At 34.7% G+C, this 25,263-nt stretch overlaps 1 protein-coding gene across 3 annotated transcripts in view; it reads right to left on the bottom strand.

The window, feature by feature from the left end:
• Positions 1–25,263, bottom strand: part of Vinc (vinculin) — a 274,672-nt gene that overhangs the window by 129,463 nt on the left and 119,946 nt on the right. For all 3 annotated transcript variants that reach the window (XM_090408245.1, XM_090408246.1, XM_090408247.1), the window contains exons 10-12: positions 20,609–20,701; positions 11,397–11,466; positions 3,562–3,710 (exon numbers count right to left, since the gene is read on the bottom strand). In XM_090408245.1, the coding sequence (XP_090264371.1) occupies positions 3,562–3,710; positions 11,397–11,466; positions 20,609–20,701 (312 nt within the window). The remainder of the gene's footprint in view (positions 1–3,561; positions 3,711–11,396; positions 11,467–20,608; positions 20,702–25,263) is intronic.

Raw genomic sequence — 25,263 nt, 5'->3', positions numbered from 1 at the left:
GCAAATAAAAGTTGAGCAGCTCTCAGATGTGAACTGTAGGCTAAAATACACAAAGGTTATTGAAGAAAAAAGAAAAAATGAAAGAGTTTCAGAACAGGAATCAAACCTTGGAGATTCAGTGGCAAACTTTGAAGAAAACACTGATTGATTCTGCCAGAGAGGTATGTGGTGAGGTTGTCTGCAAGGATAAAAAAATCAGAACTCCCTGGTGGACACAGGAAGTTAAAGAGGCAGTGAAGAAAAAGAAGAAAGCATATCAAAAGTTCCTGTCAAATAAGTGAGCTTGTATTGTATTTGTCTCTGTATTCTCTCTTAGAGAATACAGAGACAAATGCAAGAATGCTAAACACTGTGTAAAACTAGTTAAACAAAAGTAATGGGAGGACTTTGGCAAGAACATAGAAAATAAATATCAAGAAGGTGGTAAGATATTCTGGAGGTTGTTGAAGACGCTTAGGAATGGGAGAAAGAGTGCTGTAAAAGGAGTTTAAATTAAAACTGCTAAATGAAATAAGCAGTGATGACAGCACAGTGGAAAAAACACTCAGCAGACATACAGTCAGGAATACATATGCATACTTGAAGTAGAAAAAGCCAACCAAAGGCTTGAAATGTGGAAAGGCAGCAGGAGTAGATGATGTTCGACCAGAAATGCTGAAGTATGGTGGTATAAGAATCTTACAGTCGCTGCACTGCATAGTTCAGAAAGCCTGGACAGAGGGACGAATTCCCAATGATTGGAGTAGAGCTTTCATAGTACCCATATATAAAAAGGGAAATAAAACTGAATGTGAGAATTACAGAGGTATTTCCCTACTGAGTGTTCCTGGCAAGATCTATGCAAGTATACTTGAGAAATGGTTGAGAAGAATTGTGGAAGAAAAGCTTGGTGAAGAACAAGCTGGATTCAGGCCAAATAGAGGCTGTCAGGATCAGATCTTCACTTTATGACAAATAATCGAGAAAGCATGGAAACATAACAGAGATCTGTATTTAAGTTTTGTCGATTTGGAAAAAGCATATGACAAGGTGCCAAGAGAGAAGCTATTCAATATGCTACAGTTATATGGTGTCGATGGGGCATTATATCAAGCAATACTTAGTCTTTATTTGAGTTGTAAGTCAGCAGTTAGAATGGAGGGAAGTACAGGAAGATGGTTTAATGTTAAATCTGGTGTCACACAAGGATGTACATTATTCCCGCTGTCATTCATTATCTATATGGATCACATTATGAAGGATAGTGGTATTAAACATGATATCAAAATTGGAGATGTTAATGTCAGCTCTTTGCTTTATGCAGACGATGTTATATTTCTAGATAAATCCGCTGCAGGTCTGCAAGATTCTCTGACTAAATTGAATAGTTGTTGTAATAGATATGGTATGAAGGTCAGCAATAAAAAGACAAAGAAAATGAAAATAGGCAGAATCATTGAAAATGTCAACTGTGTTGTGAATGGAGAACCTGTGGAACAAGTAAAACATTTCAGCTACTTAGGCACGATTTTTACTGAAGATGGTAAATTAAATATGGAAATATTTAATTTACCATCTACATTAATTTACAACAGAATCAACAAAGCTGGTATGTTAGGAAGTCAATTGAATAAATTCATATGGAATAAGAGATTAATTAGTCGGAACACTAAATTAGCTGTATACAAGACAGTGTTCAAACCAGTTTTAACTTATGGATCTGAGAGCTGGATCAGAAGTAAAACACTTGATCTAAGACTAGAGACTGCAGATATGAGAGTCCTGAGAAAGATTAGAGGTGTGAACAGATGGCATCAATGGCAATATCATATTAAAAACAAGGATATTAGGAAAGAACTTGACATTGTCGACATCCAGGAATGCGTTAGCATTGCTAATCTCTGGTGGTATGGTCACTTAAACAGAATGCAAAGAAAGATTAGCAAAACAAGTGTTCTCTGCCAGGCTGGCAGCAAAATGACCCAGAGGAAGACCAAGATATAGGTGGACTGATATGGTACAAAGTGCCTTAGATGATAGAAATATAAGATCTGATAATGCTGGAGTCTTGACAAGTAACAGACTGATTTGGAGGAAAATTATTGATAGGAAGTTAGTAATGATGTAAATTTTTCATGTAGTACTATCATATCCTGTACACCGCTTGAGGGTACAAGGCAGGAATTTGATAATGATGATGATATGAGCTGCACACATGAAAAGTCCCAAGACCTATGATATGATACTGCTATGTGTATGGTCAAGTGTTTAAGAAAAAGAAGAAAGAAATTTCTTGATGTGTTTCTTGAAGTATCTGAGAGTTGTAATTATTGGTGAAAAACAGTATGTGGAATGACTGCCAAAGAAAAGAGGTTTAGGGAATGAAGGAGCAGGAGGAGATGAGAAATTGGTTTAATAATTTTGGAGCTGAAGTAATCCTGGTAGGTGATCAGGATGCTGTTTGCTGACCAACCAGGATTAGTCTCATTTCCTGAAATCGGTATTCTGGGAATTAGAGAGGATTGCATTTTGGTAACATTAAAATTCACCAGGTCTTCCGCCATCATAAACCCACATGAGAATGGCAATGAAATCTGTATTTAAAGAATTGGTTAAAGATCTTGAAGCATTAATTACTTGTACACTAATAGGTTTTGAAAATGAAAAAAGGAGTGGAGAGTACTGTCATCAGTGAAGTTATGAACAGGACTGGAAGTCAGACAGAGAGATCACTGATATATAAAAGGAAGAGTAGAGGTGACACAGATCCCTGGGGTACACCAGCATTCAGTGAAAAATATGATGAAAGGAAACCATTCACCTGAAAGGAATGACTAGAGAGGAAACTCACAGAAGGAATGCAATAAAATGGTAACCTGTTAAGACGACTATGATTCAGACTTGACCAAGTGCCTAAAGATGGGTGAGGATGGCTAGAAGATCTAATGCAGAACAAGAATTATGGAATCCATATTGGAGATCATGAAGTAATCGGTGAGTCACCAAGCAATTGGCTGCTGATGACCTTTTTCATTATTTTTGAGAGTACTGAAGTCAGAGCAAGAGGGCAATCGTTTGATGGCCGACTTTTTTGGGAACGAGTTGGATAGATGTTAGCTTGAAGAGAAGGTTAATTATAATATGATATCAGTTCTGGAGAATAAGCTTTTAGTACAAGTGAAGGAATACTATCAGAACCAGGAGACTTAGTGGATATCAAGGATACTAAGTATTTTTTTTTAACGTTCTTCTGGTGAAATTTCAGAGGCATACTGTGGATAGTTTGCGGAATAGTGGGAGGATATTAGCCTTTCTTGTCTATACAAGAGCTGGGTGGGGGGACTAATGTCAACAAGTCTGTCTTTAGGAGATGTTACCAATCAGGAAGAAATGCAGGATTAAATAAGGTTGTCAACATTAATAATTTGAGATAATGCAAATTATCCTGAAACTACATACATCTGCAACATATATTTATAATAATTCTCATTTTCAATTGAACTTCATTTGAAAATGAGAATTATTCATTTATGATGAACAATAATCATAATTTAGCAAAATCAAAAATAATTAACTATTAACCTGATTAGAAGCTGATATTAAGGCTTCAGCTAATTTTTTGTTTGATGCTGCTCCAGTAGCCACATTTCGAGATGTGTGTGCTGCACGCTGTGAAAATTTTGCCAATTGTTGGGCCTTATCTTGAAAATTTTTTTCCCTATTTAAAGTTCCTGAAATAATAAGCTTTATTTATTGTTCTAATAAGTATAACAACTTCAAAAAACAAAGTGTTCAAATTAAATTAAAAATCAGAATTACATTAAAATTAGCATCATCATCATTTGAAACAGAGTTGGCAGGGATTCTTCTTCCCTAAGAAACTTCAGTTTTTTATTCTGAAACATTATTATTATCTTAGAATATACATAGTTCACAAGCAACTGTATGTTTCTTACTTTATTGCATTTCTTGCATCTTCTTACAGGAAAAGCATACTTCTGTATGCTTTTGGTGGTGGAAAAGACCAGGGTTCAAATTCCGTCTAGAACAAGAGTTTATTTAGCTGGCCTGGTTGGCCGAGTGGTTAGCATATCTGCTCTTCAGCCAAAAGGCTGCGGGTTCAAATCCCACCATGGGCATGGATGTTTGTGATTGTCTGTGGAAATACCAGTGGTGGTGGGTGGTAGTGGCGTTTGTGTAGTTGCGATTAGCTAAAGTTGGTGGAAACAGAGAGCTCTAGAGCAGGTGCCCTCCCTCGACAAGTCTTTGGACTCCCTGGAGGTGTCAGGTAATAATAATAATAATAATAATAATAATAATAATAATAATAATAATAATAATAATGAAGTATGCACATGTTGCATAATAAGGACATAAAAAAGAATAAACAATATATCATATACATGACACTTTTTGGCCAAATATGCTTCCTCATGAAATTTCAATTAACTAATATAACCATATAACACATTCCTCATATATAGGTGTGAGGCAGAAGATGTATCTATAGCCAAGGTACTCTGCTTCCATTTGGGAGGGGAGGGGGTTATCATGCAGTCCTGTTCTGGAAACGGTGCTAAACATGAGAAGTCTCTGCGAAGAAAGGGTTTATGCTGAGCTATAAAACTGGTAATTAGACAGACTTAAGAGACATCTTGGAGCAGTGCCATGGCTTGAGAAGCTACAGTGAAAAAATGTCAGTAGTGCATAGGAAGTAGTCAGAGATTGTTTGAGAGAAGCAGTATCGGGCTATACACCCATAATCAGGAGGATAAACCAAGTGGAGTTAAGTAAACGAGCAGAGATATAAAGAAAGAGCTACAAAAATCATTGTGGAAGGAATATAAAGAAAAGGGTGATCAGCATACTCATGAGCAGTACAAAGTGCAGGCAAGAAGGGTGACTAGTATGATAAGAAAGGCCAAATCAGATTATGAGAGAAAATTAGCTAAGCCGGCCAAAGTGAACCTGAAAGTTTTTTCCTCACTACTTTCCTGATAATGAAGAAAGGAGTAGACAGATAATTGAATGAATATCCTTACAATTATCTCCCCACTATCCCAATAACCTTGATCTTTTCTTAACCATTTCTCCTTCCAGATAAATCAAGCCATAATCTTATGAAGGTTTTCTGTTCCAGAGAACACCTTCCCTCTCAACTTGCAACCATGTGTCCTTTGACACTACAAGGATGCCAAGATGGACCACCTTTGGACTATTTCTACTCTTCTTTTCCATTGTTAGACTAGTGCTTCTGCTTTCCTCATGAATCACCTACTTTGAAATTATTGTTACTGGCATGATAATCTTCATTCTACACTTCATCCACAGTTGCAATCCACTTTCGAAATGGTTTGGTTTAATAACAGATGTACCAAGGCAGTTCAAGAAAAAAGTTATTTTCCCAAGGTGGCTTGTGAAAATAACTCAAGTTTTATACTCAGCCTATATTGAGGCATGCAACAAATACAAAACAGCCATCAACAAATCCATATCTGACTTTTAAGGAACAACAACAAAAGCATACATCTTCTCCAAATGGCAGTTGTGTCTTCTAGTCTATTTGTAAAGACCAGTTGGCACACTTCTGGGCTTCCAACCCCCCCCCCCATAGCATTCTCCAACTTCTGCATAATAGACAAGGCAAACCATTTCCTATGATATCAGAAATAGTACACTACATGTCACCTGTAGTCTTTTGACATAAAAAGATATCAAAAGAATCTCAAATAGCCAAGATACCATAAGTCTTAATGATATTCTCTCCCACCTCAGGTCAGAACTAATACCTACCCTATATTGTCTCTTCAATCTTTTATACAATAATCCCTTGATTAATGCACCCCGATTAGTGCATCATGTTTTTTCGATACCCAAATTTGATTAGTGCCCCTCTAAAATTCGATTAGTGTGCCTATATACTCGTACATCTTAAAAATAAATGTTACAGATTTTAAAAATTTTCTATCCATACATTTTTATGGCTAACTATTTTAAAAAATCACACGCCAGAATAAAATAATTTAGTTACCGATTTAAAACATTTTACGAAGTTATTTTTAATGGCATACTACACTACTTCCATGTACACTATGTATACTATGTTCCAAATTTTTACCGACAAAATTTATGTCGTCTGCTATAGTACGCTCACAGATTCAAGACCTGTTGACCTGTGCATGTCACAAAAAGGAGAATCTATTCCAATAATGGGGTAATCAATCCATCTTCTGGAATGAGTTGTTCATTATTACAGGTCAGAAAATTAACTTCTCTTTTATGATCATTGTAATTTTTAAAGTAGTAACTAATTTGCTTGTATAACAGTTGGGAAATTTTATCTATAAAAGCACGTGATTTCGCGTGTTGGCGACCAATTCATACGTCCTTCATTTCTTTTTCTCCTTCAATGATAACATCCAAGAGTTAGTTAAATCTCATTCTAAAGAATTAAGTGATTCCAACCTGCTAAATTTAGATGCACAGCGGGAAGATCCCAAAGAATATGAAGAAAATTTAACTGCTGATAGTCAGCCAAAAGAGATTTCACAGAAACAATTTGAAAATATTTTTCGTACAATCGAAGTTTTTAAGCAGCAATGCTTAGAGGCTGACCCTGATGAAGAGAGAAGCAGTAAAATTTTCAGAAGAGTAGAAAGGCAATAGGGCCATACCGTCGGTTGTATGAAAAAAATAAACAAAATGCCCGGCAAACTACATTAGCTCAATTCTTTGTTAAGAAGTAGAATAATAAAATTTATATTCTGAATATGTTTTATTGTCTTTCAGCTTGATGGTTTTCCTTTAACTAGGCCCTGAGACATACCTTAATTCTTTTATAAAAAAAAGAAGGTTCAAAAAAGAAATTTGAGGAACGAATTATACATTTTCCCATAGGTTATTATATTCAATTAGTGATTAGTATTATATTCGATAGGTTATTATATTCGAAATTTTTGGAGACTTGTGGGTTATTAGCCCACAGAGTTCCTATTATGGTGGCAGGGCTGTTACCTCAGACATGCATTTTATATACAAGCATTCACGAGGCCCAGTCACCAGAGCCTAATGATATATAGCATATCATCTCTCCCACTCAACTACCATCCTCACTTTCTTGTGGTAGAACCTGTTATCATAAATAAGGACTCTGGTGACCAGGTATTGGTGGTATAACAGATATATCTGAATATATCTGTTATACCTGGTATAACAGATATATCTGAATAAGAGTAAATGCTTGTGTATAAAATGCATGCCTGAGGTAACAGTCCTACCACCATAATAGGAATCCTTGGAGACTTGTAGGCTAACAACACATAAGTCTCCAAAAATGTAAATATTGGTTTCAATTGGATAAATGCCGAAATCAGACAGAGAGACTCCTTAGTATCGGCTAAAGCTTGGGAAATTAGGACATGAAATGGCCAATGGAATGTTAAAACCTCTATCAAACAGGAAAACTAGCACAACTAAGAAAGGAAATGGAAAAATATAAAATTGAATTATTGGGGATTAGCAAAGTAAGATGGAATGGTATTGGTAGAATAAATTTTCCCACTTAAAAATAAACTTAAAGATAAAATAAGATTTTAAATTTAAAAAAAAAAAAAAAAAGTTAAGAGAAATGCTAAAAAAAATAAATAGCAATGGTCTGAAGAATTGGCAATATTACAATACAACTTTCTGGAGAAGCCATGCAAAAGATTGTCTCAGTGAAGGATCTCAACGGAAAAATTCTAATGTCAACAGAAGAACAACTGAAAAGGCTGAGACAACACTTTAATCAAATCTTGAACAACAGCAGTGAGAGAATACAAACAGAAATAAAAAAAGGAGTATATGATGGGAGGAATCTTTATATGGACTTTTTCAATCAAAGATGAGTTAGCTGATCTCATAAGGAGGTAGCAGGGTTTTTTCTTCTGGAAACTCAGGTTTTTCATCCCGCATACAGACAAATCGGCCCTTCAGAACACGCAATTTACAGGTAAAAAATACTAGCTGTAGGGGTGGTGATGGGCAGTAGATGGCACTGATGTAGATGATTAGATGAGGTTCAGTGTAGAGGTGGAGACGGAGAGTTGTACAATAGGTGTCCTCCCGCGATGAGTCTTCAGACTCCTTGAAGGTGTCACGAAAATAATAATAATAAAAATAATGAATTAAAAATTGATACCAGCCTGCCACCCAAATTAGAGATAAAAAGGCTGTTAAAGAAATGAAAAATGGGAAAGCAGTAGACGTGATGGTATCACAACAGAGGTTCTAAAATCTAACACCACAACTCTCACAGATATGCTCTACCCACTATTCCAAGATATTTGGAATAGTGAGTAGAGCAGGCTCCCACTGAAGAGACCTCAATAAAGGTCGAAACAAGTCTGGGTAGTGGCCCTTCCCTTAATGCATAACATTATACATATCCCCAAGGAGATGTCTTTTGCATTATGGGAGATACTGAGATAGAAGTGATGCTAGCTTGGTCCACCTTTGCTATGAGCTGCCCGGTGTTGTACCACCTTACCCCAGTCCTGAAGATACTTTCAGGTGCAAACTTTGTTTGCTCACACTTGGATAAAGGATTAAACTAAATTCATTATAGTCTAACCAAGTGAAAAATAAACTTTTAACATCTTTCTCTAAATCCAGAGTAATTTAATAAAAAGGTGGCACACTGTTTGGCAACTCCTATAGGTAGAGATGACCTTGCTAATGCTTCTTCCTGGTATCTCCACATGGGCCTGGCTCCCACTGAAGAGAACTCAATAAAGGTCGAAACTAGTTTGGGTAGTGGCCCTTCCCTTAATGCATAACACTATACATATCCGCAAGGAGATGTGTTTTGCATTTTGGGAGATACTGAGATAGGAGTGATATTAGCTTGCTCCACCTTTGCAACGAGTTGTCTAGTGTTGTACCACCCTACCCCAGTCCTGAAGATACTTTCAGGCGCAAACTTTGTTTGCTCACACTTGGATAAAGGATTAAACTAAATTTATTATAGTCTAACCAAGTGAAAAATAAACTTTTAACCTTCTTCCAATCCTATTCTATGCAACAAGATTACTCTATTCACATTCATTTAGTTTAAAAAATGAAATTAAAGCGATAGATATTTAAACATGAATATCTTGAAACTATATGAGTACTGGGAAAAAAATAAATACACCAGAAATGCTTAAATATGCAAGTTTTACAGTGATTACACTGCACAATTCAGAAAGCTTGGCCAGAAGAATGAATTTTAGATTAATTAAATTAAGGGGATATTAGATCCCACATTGTTTCAAAACCGAATAAGAAACTCAAAGATTGGAATCAGAGAGTTTCATGCCAAATATATAGTATAAAAAACTATAAAAGTATAGGCGAATACTAGCATGAGCCGAATCCGAGTAGTCCTAGAACGTAGTACAAACACGGGCAACTCGTTGCAAAGGGGGGGAGGGAGTTCTGATCACTATTCTTTTGTATTTACCATAATGCAAAACCACATTTCCTAGGAAATGTATGCTGTTATTACATTATGGTAGGGAGGTCACTACCCAGACCGGTTTCAGCCTTTATTGAGGCTTCATCGGTGAGTAGCTAAACCAAGGATTAAATGAAGCCTGTTGGCTCTTTATATTTAAGTAACTTAATGGGTGCACCTTTCTGGACAACTTGTATAGCAGAGTATAGAAGTTCTTTTCGCTATACTCTTTGGTATTAATAATTGGTCTAGCTACTCACTGATGAAGCCTCAATAAAGGCTGAAACCGGTCTGGGTACTGAACTCCCTACCATAATGTAATAACAGCATACATTTCCTAGGAAATGTGTTTTTGCATTATGGTAAATACCAAAGAATAGTGATCAGAACTTTCCCCACCTTTGCAACGAGTTGCCCGCGTTTGTACTACGTTCTAGGACTACTTGCATTCAGCTCACGCTAGTATTCGCTGATACTTTTACAGTTTTTTATACTATATATTTGGCATGAAACTCTCTGATTCCAATCTTTGAGTTTCTTATTCGGTTTTTAAAACAATGTAGGATCTAATATCCACTTAATTTAATTAATGTTTATATCGCCGAAATGAAGCCTGTTGGCTCTTTATATTTAAATGAATCTTAGTTCCATGTACTTGAGAAGAGGATAAGAAAAACTGTGGAAGAGAAAATTGAAGAAGTACGAGATACTGGGATTCATTTCCTACTTTGCTAAAGCCAAAGGAAGTAAAAAGAAGAATGAGAACTCTAAATTAATTAGAGTTCTCATTCTTCTTTTACTTCCTTTGGGCTGCTGAGCTTTTTTTTCCCCTCCTCATCACTGATTCTGCTTTCCTTACAATGCTAGTCACCCTTCTTACCTGTACTTTGTATACTGCTGATTTATAAACTTGAATTATATATATAAAGAGATAAGAGACCTTGGAATGGTGGTGGTGGACAAGGATCTGAAGTTCAGAGATCACACTGCACAAGTTGTGAAGACATCACATTAGATTATGGCAATGATGTGGAGGACCTTAACTTGCAGAAATAAAGAGGTTCTGGTTCCATTGTATAGGGTCTTGATCAGATCTCATATGGATTATTGTGTACAGATTTGATTGCCTGGTTTTCATGGTGATGAGGATACACTGAAAAGGAGCAGAGAAAACCGATCAAGGTCATAACTGGTCTTTGGGATATGAGAACAGGATGAGGGAACACAGAGTACAGGCATAAGGAGCTCTTTGCATGGGAAGTGGTTGGTGAATAGAATACATTGCCTGACTTTGTGGTGAATGCAGATAAGTTGAATGTGTTTAAAGCGCAGTTTGATGTTCTTTGTGTGTGCCTCCTGTGATGAGTCTTTTGACTCCATGGAGGTCAGGCGTTAATAATAATACTGATAACATATATAACAGAAATCAATTACTGACCTATGGCATATTTTGAATAATAATGACGTCACAAAGAACACTCAGGGTAAAAATAAATAAATAAATAAAATAATAATAACAATAATTTAGAATGCACTAGTCATTCCACATCATCCCTCAAAGGAATATATTATAAGGCTGAATTCAGTAAGATGGCAGATATTTCAATACTGATAATTTACTGTACTTGCACAGATCTACTGGTATAAGCAACATATTTGTTTTCACTTTTCACTCCTATTCTATCCTCAGGCATCCATTATTTCTCTCTCTCTCTCTCTCTCTGTCTTTTTTTTTTTTTTTGCAAAAATAATAATCAATAAATAAAATAATTAAATACAATAATGAATTAAAGTACATATCTATAATAATAATATAAATCAGCGGCATAGTAGTAGTATAAGTTTCTCCTAGTTTTTATAAACTCTCTCTCTACTATTATCTAGGATTTCTTCACTATTTTATTTCCCAAATTATATATTTTTTCAACATATTTTTGCTTACCCTCAGGTACTAAAACTGCTTCTGTGAAATGTTTCAAAGGCGTGGTAATATCTATAAAATCTTCAACAACCTATAATCAAGTTTAAACAAAATAATTAATATGTATTTCAGAAATCCAGAAATGTTGTGATATTCATAAAAAGATGCATTTTGAAATAGTATACTATTTCTTATTACTGCAGAACCTAGACATTTTTTGTATAGATGATTATTGCTATAGATGATTGATTTACTGTTATTTATGGCATATCATTTGGTATACATTCCATAAGAAACAAAAATTGAGATTTATATTTGAGTACAGATTTTAATTTAAAAAAAAAAGTGCTAATTCCAGCTAGCCAGAGTGAAAGTATTACAATCCTTTCAAAATGTTGTATAAAAAATTTTCTACTTAAAACAACCACTTAAATCAAAATTGAAATGAATCAACAAATTCTGCCAAAAACACAACCAAATCCCACTAAAATCCATCAAGCTAGGGATGAATTATTATAAGTAAATGAATTAAGAAAAGTAAACTAATACATGACATACATTTTGTGAAACAATCTAAAAACTGGGATGTTTTAACCAATTTATTCCATTCAAGTTAAAAGAATTCTGATAGAAAAGAAAGAATAATTTCTCTTATTCTTGAGTGCTAACAATGACAAATTTCTTTTTAATATCCAGAGGATATGTGTGAAGAGAAAGGGGTGCTGTTTGTTAATGTGTCGAATGTGTTTCAAGGAAGAATTGAACTGTATAAGAGTGATGGACTGCATTTGAATGGTTGTGGTGTGAGTCATTTGGAGAGACTGCTGCTAAAAGGAAGAGTAATGAGTGCATAGAATGACTCTATGCAAGTAAGAAGTCATCTGAAAGGATGAGAGAGTAAGAAAGGATAGACTGAAGTGGTGCTTATGAATGAAGAAGTGGGTAGCACAAGTGTAGAGAATGAGAGAACAAGTGTTCAAGACAAACAGTGAAATGGGGAGACTCGGGGTGGACAGAGAAACATAGTGAGAGAAAGGCTGATGCTCCAAGAGGATGTGAATGCGTGTGCAGACAAACAGGGAAGGGGATTCCCTGGGATGAAGAGAAAACAGCTGGATTTGAAGAAGGAACTGGGATGAGTAAGGAGAAAAAAAAATGGCTTAAAGAATGTATGGAGAAGTCATATCTAATAAGTGGTATCAGTGAAGCTTGTTATAGATACAGGAATGGGCTGTTATGAATGCTGGAAGTATCAGAAACAAGGGAAATGAAATGCTTGCATTGACAGAGTTCATTCACCCAAAAAGTGAGACATGGTTGGATGAAGATGACATCCTGACAGGAATAGAGATGGAAGGGGGAAATAGTGGCAGTCGTTTTGAGGCAGTATGGTGTGAGACTGAGGTGAATAGAATGAATTACTTTGCTGGATGTTGCTATAGATAGTGACCAGGAAATGTATAAGCAAATTAGACCAACAAATGGGAAAAGAATGGTCATTATGGTGATTTTAATTATAACAATATAAACTGGGATGATGAGATAGCAAATGGAAGTAAAGAAAATGAGTTTCTTCAGGTTCTTGAGAGACAACTACTTCAGGCAGTATGTAACAGAGGGCATGCCAGGATTGAGGATTTTAGATTTGATCATCTCATCAGAGGATGTTATTATAAATGATTTGTCAAATCTACCTCTAGTTGGTGACAGTGACCATGAAATGATTACCTGGATAGTTGCCAAGTTCCCTTGGCAACTATCCAGTTCTACATATACCCTTTCCTCACTTCCATGAGGAAAGGGTATATATATATATATATATATATATATAGAACTACAAGGCTGGTGATAATGAGGAGCTCAGGAGACAGCTTGCAGCAGTAGCATGGAACGAGGAGTTGAGCGGAAAGGAGATCAATATCAATACTGCTTGGATGATATTCAAGAACTATCTAGTAGAAGCAATGTTTAAATGTGTTCCAAAGGTCATAAGGTTAAATATAGGTAAGTGGGAAATGGATGAATGAAGAAACTGAGCATGCAAAACAGAAAAAAAAAAGACATTATGGAGGCAACATAAGAGGAATGGTAATAATCAATTTCAGGGAGCGCAAAGATCAAGCAAGGAGGAGTGGTAAGGATAGCAAAAATTCAGTATAAGTGTCAGTTAGTTAAGAAAAAAAAACAACTAGGGAATTGTTTCGATTATGGTAGGATAGCACTGACTGGAGAAAATGGTATAAGAACAACTGCTGCAGAGAATATAGAGAATATTGAGATCTTTAATGAGCAGTTCATAAAGATCTTTCATCCTTGTGAATATGACATCATCGAGAGTCTGAGAGTAGTGGACGATGACGAGGAGAGACTGACTGTGAGTGAGGAAGAGTTAATAAGGATGTGGGACTTGATATATTTGTTTAACACTTGTCTTACACTGAGTCAAGTTCCAAAGGAGTGGAAGCAACGCAAGATTGTACTGCTTCATCAGACACTCTTCCATCATCCAAATCTTTGTCACTGCTAACAAATTCAGAATTTTCAAGTACTAAACCAAAATCTACCAACAATACCAACAAGATTATATTAAAGACAGAGATTGTATCATCTGAACAAGAACATTATCTTGCCTCATTCGTGCTTTCATTAGCTAGTGTCAAAAACCTGTCACCAGTAGCAGTAGTAATAAGTATCAAGATTACATTAGAACCTATTGGAATATTATGACCATAAGCAGTAAATCGGTTATTAATCTCTTAGAAATAATATATGGAGAAATGGCTGCTGTTGTGAGAAAAGAAGGCAATAGAATTCAAGCATCAAATTATAGGCCAATCTATGTGTTGTAGTTAAAGTGTTGGAGAGGCTGGTGACAATCAGGATCCAGAATTGGGTTGACAACAATATTATTATCTTTGATGGACAGCACAGATTTGTTAAAGGGAGGTTATGTTTTAGTAATCTACTTACTTATTACAATAAAGTGACAGCAGCATTGAATGTGGGAAATGGATACACAGTAGTATACTTAGACTTTGCAAAAACTTTTAATAGATTATTGCATGTTAAGTTGATAGTCAAACTAGAGTGGATGGGACTGGATATTAGACTAATGCATTGGATTGGAGACTGGCTGTCTGATAGGTATCAACAAGTTGAGTATGAGTGAGCAATATCCCAGAAGAGGAAAGTTACTAGTGGTGTGCATCTGGTGTCTGTTTTAGAGCCATCACTGTTCAACTGCATGTTAATAGTATTGGGGAAGATTTGAATGGTGATATTCAATTGTTTTCGGATGAACTATGAGGAGTACAGCAGATATTGTGACCTTACAAGAAGACTTGAATAGATTGGCTGAATGAACATGGGAGTGGGAATACCAGTTAAATGTTGCAAAATGTAAGGTTTTAAAATTTGGAAAACAAAGATTGGATGTAGAATTTACTCTTGGTAGAGTTATATTGTTGGAGGTGGAAAAAATAAGAGATTTTGGGGTGACGGTTCATAAGGATCTAAAATTTAGAGGACATATTGCCAAAATTGTGAGGACAACACAATGAATTCTGAGAATGATGTAGAGGACACTGACTTGTAGAAAATGGTTTTCAAAAGTATGAAGAGATTTTGGATAAGGTTCAGAGACGATTGACAAATAAGTTTCTGATCACTGAAATGTTGTATATGAAGAATGGCTGAGATGATCCGAGATGAAGAGGGGTATGAGAGATGTACAAGTTGGTAAGGGGTTGTCATAGGATTAAAGTTGAAGAGGTTTTTCATAAAATGTTGGGAGATTGAGAGAAGAACAGAAGGTCATCCCTGGAGGCTGTATAAGAAAGGTATGAGCAAGGGAGTGAGAAGCAAGTTTTTTTTTTTTTTTTTGGATTGGGAGTTGTAAATAATTGGAATGCATTGCCTAAGAGTGTGGTGTATGCAGAAATTTTGAATGTGTTTATGGCATGGTATGATGAGTTGCATGTAAGTCAAAAGGGATCTCTTATATGAGTCTGTGGCTCCATGGGGGATCTTATGATAATAATAATATATGATCAAAGACCAGAGGCTAGAGACTACAGATATGAAAGTTCTAATAAAAATTATAGGACTGAACATATAGCATCAGTGGCAGAATCATATTCTAATCTGGAGGAAAAGTGATGAGAAGAGATTAGTAATGTAACTTAATCATGAGTGCTGTCATAGTATCCTGTACACCTGAAGGGAGGATACATATCAAGAAATTTATTCTTATTATTTTTGACATCTTTAATATCATCTCAAAATAATGAAAAAGTAGCATGGTAGACTTTGCTGTCAATGGCAAATTTTTTTGGTGTATTAAAAGACTTGTCTTTTAATAATCTAAAATAATGAAATATGCATATATCTACAGTGACCATATATTTTATGAGAAAATAAAGGACAAATCAGAAATTGTTTCATAATAAAAAAAAGCAGGTTGCATTTATTTGTTTCACTAAAACTAAAAAGCTTTATAACATTTATTATAAAATATAAGCATATACATAGCATTTTAAACAATCATATTATCTTAAACAACCCATCTACATTGGCAGGACTCATCATTCTTCAATCTTTTCACTTGTGACATAACTTTACAACATGTACACAAGCACATCAACAATGCAGCCATATATGCTGTGCCGGTGAAATGACAGTTTCATGTTTCTACAGCTGTGTGCTGCATGCTAATATTCAATTTACTAATTCAATTCACAAAATAAAGGACAAAATGGCTATTTTAGAAAAATAATAAATCTAAAGGACAGAATAGTGAAATAAAGGACGTATGGTCACCATACATATATCATTAAAGATCATTTCTCATATTCACATTTGGAATTCTTTCCTTTCATCATGAGTACCATCAGTGAAGAACTTAGCAAATGATTCTATCAGAATATTTTTTGATAAGTGGAACTCTAGTATTCTTGTCGATTTTTGCTGGATCTTAATCAAAGAAATTACCAATGCCAGCTATAAGAAGGACTTCAAAGATAACTTTTAAATTGCAATTAAATTTGCATATATATATATATATATATATAGCAATCCATTACTGAAGAAAACATTAACTGATTTAGCTAGGGAGCCATGTGGTGAAGTTGTCTGCAAGAATAGGAAAATAAGAATGCTGATAGACACAAGTTAAAGAAGCAGTCCTGGAAAAGAAAAAAGCATACCAAAAGTTTCTAGCAAATAAGTTGGCAGATGCCCTACATGAATATAGAGAAAAATGTAAGAGAATTAAGCGATGAATAAAAGTAGCTAAAAATGGAGGAAAGAGTACTGTAAAAGGAATCGAAGATGATAAAGGTGATATTAAAACTGAAGATAAGGATATTCTAGATGTCTGGAGTAATGATTTTGAAAGGCTGTTTAATGAAACAAGCAGTGGCAGAACTGTAGCAGAAAATTTTCAAGATGAATGCAAACAGGAGTACATATCTATACTTGAGGAAGGAAAAGCTGTCAAAAACTTGAAATGTCAAAAGGCAGCTGGAGTGGATTATATTCAACTAGAAATGCTCAAAAATAGGGTATAAAAGTTTAGCAGTGGCTACCCTGCACAATTCAGATGGTCTAGTCAGAAACTCGATTTCCAGATGATCGGAGTAGAATTCTCATAGTTTCCATCTCTAAAAAATGAAATAAAGCTGAATATGAGAATTAAAGAGTAATTTCTTTACTAAGCTGTCCAGGAAAGATTTAAACAAGCATATTTTAGAAATGGATGATAAAAATGGGGAAGAGAAACTTGGAGAGGAAGAATAAGCTGGATTCAGACCAAATAGAGCTTGTCAAGGTCATATTTTCACTTTACGATAAATAGTTGAGAAATCATGGGAATATGACAAGGATATCTACTCAAGTTTTGTAGATCTGGAAAAGTCATATCACAAGGTGCCCAGAGAAAAGCTCTTCAAAAAGCGCAGTTATATGGGGTAAATGGAACATTACACAGGACAATACAAAGTCTATATTTAAGTTGTATGTCAGCAATTAAAATTGAAAGAAATGCAAAAAGATGGTTTGATGTAAAATCAGGTGTAATACAAGGATGCACATTATGAAAGAAAGTAGCATTAAACGTGATATTAGAATTGGAGATACCAAACTTAGTTCTCTGCTTTATAAAGGTGATGATGTACTTTTAAAAACATTCAGTGCAAGTCGCAAGAAACAACAGCCTCAAGAAAATAATCTTTTCTTGAGGCTGTTGAAAAAGCTTAGAAATGGAGGAAAGAGTGCTGTAAAAGGAATTAGAGATGCTAAAGGTGACATGAAAACTAGAGAAAAAGATATCCTTGATGTAATTACTTAGAAAAATTGCTAAACGAAACAATCAGTGAAGCACAGTAGTAAAAAAACACTGACCAGGCATGCAGTCAGGAATACACATCCATACTTGAAGTAGAAAAAGCCATCAAAAGCCTGAAATGTGGAAAGGCAGCAGGAGTAGATGATATTTGACCAGAAATGTCAAGTATGGAGGTATAAAAGTCTTACAGTGGCTGCACTGCATAGTTCAGAAAGCCTGGACAGAGGGACGAATTCCCGATGATTGGAGTAGAGCTCTAATAGTGCTCATAATAAAAAGGGAAATAAAACTGAATATGAGAATTACAGAGGTATTTCCTTGCTGAGTGTTCCTGGTAAGATTTATGCAAGTATATTTGAGAAGTTGAGAAAGAATGTGGAGGGGAAACTTGGTGAAGAACAAACTGGATTCAGGTCAAATAGAGGCTGTCAGGATCAGATTTTCACTTTACAACAAATAGCTGAGAAATCGTGGTAATATAACAAAGATCTGTATTTAAGTTTTGTAGATCTGGAAAAGGCATATGACAAGGTGCCAAGAGAAAAGCTATTCAAAACGCTACAGTTGTATGGTGTCAGTGGAGCATTATATCAAGCAATACTTGGTCTTTATTTGAGGTGTAAGTCAGCAGTTAGAATTGAAGTACAGGAAGATGGTTTTATGTTAAATCTGGTGTCAGACAAGGATGTACATTAGTCCTTCTGTTATTTATTATCTATATGGAAAATAAATAACAGAAGGAAAGTGGTATTAAACCTGATATTAAAATTGGAGATGTTAATCTCAGCTCTTTACTTTATGCAGATCTTATACTTCTAAATAAACCAGTACATCTCTGCAAGATTCCTCGACTAAATTGAATAACTGTTGTAACAGATTTGGTATGAAGGTCAGCACTAACAAAACAAAGACATTGAAAATAGGCAGAAGCATTAAAAATATCAACTGCATTGTGAATGAAGAACTGAACCTATAGAACAAGTAAAACATTTCCATTTTCCACTATTTATGCATGATTTTTAGTAAATTAAATATGGAAATAGACAACAGAATCAACAAATCTGGTATGTCAGGAAATCAACTGAATAAATTTAAATGGAATAAGAGAGAAATTAGTCAAAAGTCAAAACACTAATAAATTAGCTGTATACAAGACTGTATTCAAGCCAATTTTAACTTATGGATCTCAGAGCTGGGTCAGAATTAAAATACTTGATCAAAGACTAGATACTGCAGATATGAGAGTCCTGAGAAAGATTAGGGGTGTGAACAGATGGCATCAATGGCAATATCATATTAATAAACGAGGATATTAGAAAAGAACTCAGTGGATTGATACAGTAAAAAGTGCCATAGAAGATAGAAATATAAGATCTGATAATGTTGGAGTCTTGACAGGTAACAGATTGATTTGGAGGAAAATTGTAGATAGGAAGATAGTAATGATGTAAGTTTTCATGTAGTATTATCATATCCTGTACACCCCCCCTAGAGGGTACATATCAGGAATTTCATGATTATGAGAAATTTGGCATGAAAAGCAGCAATACAAAAAAAAACGAAACTATGAAAATAGGTAGGAACATAGAAATCTTCAGGTGCATTCTGAATGGAGAGCCAATAGAACAAGTAAAATATTTCAGCTATTCATGCTCCATTTTTAGTGAAGATGACAAATTAAATTTGGAAATAGACAACAGAATTAGCAAAGTTGGTGTTATGGGGGAACCAGCTGAATAAATTTAAACAGAAAAGGATAGAAATTTGGCAAAACACTAAACTAGGAGTATACAAGTTTAGTATATTTGAATATTTTGAATACAAAATATTCAAATTAATTTTAACTTATGGAACTGAGGAGTTGAGTTTGAAATAAAGCACTTGATCAAAGATTTGAAACGACATTTTTTATCTCAGATATGAAAGTTCTGAGAAAGATTAGGGACATGAACAGATGTCATCAATGGCAGAATCACTGATGACATCTGTTAGCATTAAAGCATTATTAAGGAATTTGACACCGTTTGCATTCAAGAATGTGTGAGTAGGACTAATCTAAAATGGTATGGTCATTTAAATGGAATGGAAGAGGAAAGGTTATCAAAAGCAAAAGCGTTTGATGCCAAGATGGTAGGAAAAGACCCAGAGGAAGACCCAAGGTCTAGATGGATTAATTCAGTCAGAAGGGCCTAAGAACGAAATGATAGATATGAAAATATTGGAGTACTGACAGTGCTCTAATACACTAATTTGGAGAAAAATGTTTGATAGGAGATTATTAATAATGTAAACTCATTCATGCTAGTATGACATATTAGGAAATTGATAATGATGATAATTTTCAGATATCACACTGTTAAAGAGAAGAGTCATCACAATAGAAAATTATTATGTTGATAGACCACAAACTTGAAAGGATAAGGAAGTTATTATTTTTCATTTTTGATAATACCGCATCTGGAGCAATGTTCTCAGATATAGTTACCTGAGTTATGCAGGAATGAGGAAACAGTAAATGAAAATAAACAGGAATGTTGCTTTGGAGGATAGATTAAAGGAATGTGAGCTGCTAAGTTTGGTAACAGACAAGGATCTGGCAGAAACATACGAGTTAGTTTAGTTAGAGTGTAGTTAGCAAGAATATGTGGTCTAGGTTTTCAGTGTGTGTGTGATAATCAAATAAAATGGATTATCAGAAAGAAAGTGAATACTATGCCAGATGCTCTGTGAATTAAAAGGGTTCTCCCATGATGAGTCTGTAGAGGTAGCAAACAAATAGTAATAAATTATATTTAAGATCACAAAATTCATTATAAAATTTAATTAATTAAATAACTGTTTAATCACTACAATCTGCATAAACTTTACTCACAGAATAAAAATTACTTACTCTGTTCACTAAGGCATGTTGGATTTTGTTTTTTAAATCCTGTAATTTATGAGATATTGTTCTAGCTGTGGCAAGAGCATGAGGAGTTGTACCCTATGAGAATTTATAAACATTATATAAATTTATGAAAAAAAATAAAGATACATGTATATAACAGATAACAAAATTACAAGTAGAAGTTGTGGTTAGTGGGAGGAAGAGCAGTATAATGAAACAGTATAATTCTGCTTTGCTGGTGTAAATTCAACTCAAAGATCACATCAGAACAGGTCTGAAATTTTCATATTCTGAATATGAAAAAGTATATTATAAAGGTGTTCTTTTGGGATAATGCACATTTTAGGAAATTTTATCTTTTTTTTTATATATGTTCCAAGACATACATTAATTGAGAAACACTTCACTTATACAATTAAAGCATTCAGAAATTTTTTATTTATCTTTCACAGGATCCTGTTACCTCTAGAGAGCGTGTCCCCTGGGTGGTGGATAGGGCAGCCCACCATATATGTATATATGAGGGTGGTCTGAAAAGTTCTCAGCCTCGACCGTAGATGGCAACACTATCAGCAAGATTTTTTATTCAAAGTTGGTACATCTGTCATAAGCATCCATGTGAAATTGCAAATCATTCTATCAAGTAGTTTGTTTTATACAGCTGTCTGAAGCAAAAGTGTCGTCTGTATCCCTTGAAATGGATAAAATTGAGTATCATGCGGTTATAAAATTCTTTGTAAAAAAAGGTTAAACGTTAAAAGAAATTCATTCGAAGTTCGTAAAAGTTTATGGGCACTCCTCTTTGTTTTCAACAATTAAGAAATGGGCTGCCAAGTTTAAACGTGGCCATACCAGCCTTGAAACTGTTGAGACTGCAGAAGCCAGTTGTTCAGCACCAAAGTTGGTTCCATCAGCAGGAAAGGTCATGGCATCTGTTTTGGGATGCTAAAGGCATTTTGTTTATTAATTATCTTGAAAAGGGTAAAACAATAACTGGAGAATATTATTCTGATCCTTTAACCAGACTGGATGAAAAAATTCATGAGAAAAGAGGTTTGCAGAAGAAAAAAAATCATCTTTCATCAGGACAATGCACCTGCTGAAAATTAAGGGATCTGAACTATGAATTGTTGGAACATCCACCTAATTCCCCCAGATTTCTATCTCTTCCCAAAACGCTGACATCATTGGTCAGCGTTTTTCTTTGAATCAAGAGGTGATTGCAGCTGAAGAGAGGTATTTTGCAGATCTTACTGAGAACCACTACAGGGATGGGATAATGGCACTGGAGCATCGCTGGAATAAATGTATTAATCTTAAGGAAGATTATGTTAAAAAATAAAAATAATTTTGAAATTATAAATTCCTTTTTTTTCATTGTTATGCCGAGAACTTTTCAGACCACTCTCGTATGTATGTATGTATATATATATATATATATATTTGTTAATGTGATATTAATTTTTATCTTGCTTGTCACTTTGTATATGAAATCTCCTTGTGTTCTGAACTATGAAGATATTACTTTGAACAATAACACAGTCTATAAAACTTTTATTATTTCTTCTGTTTTCTCTTCATGCACATCTGTACGTTCAAAACACGGTGGTTCAAGACATGTTTCAAAAAGTTGAGAAAACAAGTGATACTTCGTATTTAAGTTCCAGGCTGATGAAATCATATTAGATGAGAATTATTTCTAATTTTATCTCGTTATTTTGAGAGTCTATAATGGTGGTGTTTTCAATTCATGGTATACGTTGGCATTGTACCATGTGCAGCACTATTTCAGTGGGCTGAAGTTTTTCAGCTAGTACGCTTCTGATATTTCTTCTTGGTTGTTTTGTTTAAATGATCAGAGATAAGTTCGTGTTTGGGAATCTCATAAATAAATATATGATAATTAATGAAAACCATGACATAATTATCATTGTAAATTTTTCCACTTGGTTCCAAATTGAAAAACTTACAACTATCTCTAATCCAGAGTATTTTAATAATAATAATTATTATTATTATATTATTATCATAATGTGTAACACCTTTTGGCTACTCGTATAGAAAAATATGACTTCTGCAATTACTTTAACCTTAGTATCACCTCTGGGTCTTGCTCCCACTGATGAGACCTCAATAAAGGTCGAAACTGGTCTGGGTAGTGACCATTCCCATAATACATAGCATTATACATGTCTGCAAGGATATGTGCTTTGCATTATGGAATACCAAGGCAAGTGAAGTCATTAGCATCTTTATACGAGTTGTCCCAGTCCTGAAGATAGTTCAGGTGCAAAATTGTTTGCTTACACTTGAATAAAGGATAAACCAAGAACATAATTTTTTGGTATCTTTAATTTATTTATATCATGATATAATTATTTTTAGAAATTTAAAATAATCATTATGTAGTGATTTCATTATTACATAATTATTTCATTAATTATCGTTTTTACGCAAGAACATTAAATAAAGAAGTAAAATGTTGCACACATTTTTAGGACTTATTTGTATGTATATTTTGATATTTTTAAGCATAACTATCCTAAGCTACTTATTACTTCTTTGGTAGGCACTCTCAAAATGGAAAAATCCTTTATATATATATGTATATATATACATATGAAACAACATGAAGTGAACACTAGTTCCACTTTATTATAAGAATATTGGATTAACATTTTTATACTGCTACTCATACTAGTGAGAGTTGACAAACAGTCAACTCTCACTATATAATGCACTCATTACATCTAAATGAATAATAATTACATAAAGGAAGGCTTGATACAGCAAATTTGCATCACCACAGCAGTGATGCTATGGGACTTTTTTGTGGCAGCTTATTATAGCAAGTAAACTATAATTATGTTTGCTATAGTAAGAGTTCACTATAATAGTATTGTTGTGTCCCATTCTTGTTTAAATATGTATTTTCCTTATACTTTCCTTTCCTTTATATATCTTATCCCTTTTCTCCACATATCGTCACTTCCGTACTAGAAATTGAAGCTCTTGCTCCTCTTAGTATCCTAAAACATTTGTTTTTTTAAAGCTGCGAAATTTAGGACATTTAGTTTATAAAGAAATTTAAAACAAGAAGCAATTCCTAAATAAGTCTAGAAGTGAAATAATCATGCAGTCGTAACCTTGATCTCGTAACTTAACTCCCCCCCCGCACCTAGGTTCGTACGTTATAACAAGCGGTGCATTGAATGGCAATCTTAAATAACTGAATATTTGATAAGCAAAAGTTTATTAAATTCATAAATACAATACAATACATTAAATTCTAAAAACTCCAATTCAATACTAAAATGATACAATGTTAATAAGACTGACAAAATACTAACATTGAAAATCTCACACTAGCACATGGGATAAACTGTTATGCCTCCACAAAGGACTCTGCACACACAAGACAAAGGGGCTTTCCCATCAATGAATAAGTTGGCTTAAATCTTTCAACCAATTAAGCACAATAATGTGATACAATATTTCAATTAGACACCAATGGATTACACACATTGATTTACAAGAGTTATGTGGGCTTAGCAATTCTGTTGCTGCAATGAACGCCACATTCGATTCGCTTGACTTTTCTCAGTTAAGGGTAAATTACATATACTAGTATCTATACACACTATTGCTCATTCAGTAATACTGATAAACTAGTTCCCTCTTTCTCTATACTATTAAGTGAGCTAAAGTCCTACTTCAACTCTCATTCAAGTCCTTCAAATTGCTTAGTAATACGAACTACAATTACAGCCATATTAAATTAACAGAATTAACATAAAATCTTTCACAATACTGTTTGGTGAAGCTCTTCTACTAGATGTTACTTGTCTGCGATTCCTGAAGAAATATTCCTTCTGTAGTGGGACATATTTGGGGTATTGCGGATCATGAGGGCCACCTCGGTTACACCATATCAGGCTTCTTCTAAGGAAACACGGTCTATCTGCTGTTCTGCAATCATCAGATTTGCCTTGAGGATATCCTCAATTTCTATTGATAATCTCCTTCCTTTAGACCAGGGTTGGCTTAGTATACAGTAAATACCTTTCTTCCCAACCAAGTGCCGTCCTTTGTTCTCGATGGTAGGAAAACAGGACCTAAATCCCACTCACTAATATTCCATGTCGTGGCAGACGGAGGAGGGACTCCTGACCGTCACTCAGGAAACTCATAAGGTAACCTCCAAACGAAAACTGGCATAAGACCTTGCGTGTGTGTGTGGGTGGGGGAGGTTCCTAACCCTTTTATATTATGATCCTACTGGCACCCCTTCTGCAATTAATTTTCTTCCCCCGCGATATCATGATACGTTTCTCGTAACCTGATAGGGCGGCATGTCCCTGCTGAAACTTCTACCTTTGGTGGGCCATGTGCATGTGACTGACCCGCGGCAGTGTCTAAATCGGGGACCATGACCTTGGATTTTACTTTGGTTCTAGTTAATCCTATGAGTCAGCTTTATCAAACTCTATCAGCTCACCCAATTTTTCTAAGAATTAGCATAACTTACAATCTCTAGTTTCAAGTGTATAACAAGCAAGCCTTTTACATGCAAAACTTTTATAACTAAATACTGTAAATTAATTATCTTATTTTTCTAATATTATACAATCAATGTTCTTATACTAGTTAACAATTAT

Source organism: Typopeltis vanoorti, chromosome 18 (genome assembly GCF_054136105.1).
Source record: "Typopeltis vanoorti isolate ZY-2024b chromosome 18, IOZ_Tvanoo_1.0, whole genome shotgun sequence".
In the NCBI taxonomy this organism is placed as follows: domain Eukaryota; kingdom Metazoa; phylum Arthropoda; class Arachnida; order Uropygi; family Thelyphonidae; genus Typopeltis; species Typopeltis vanoorti.
The sequence above is the reverse complement of the archived record's forward strand: the minus strand, read 5'-3'. Positions and strand labels throughout refer to the sequence as shown.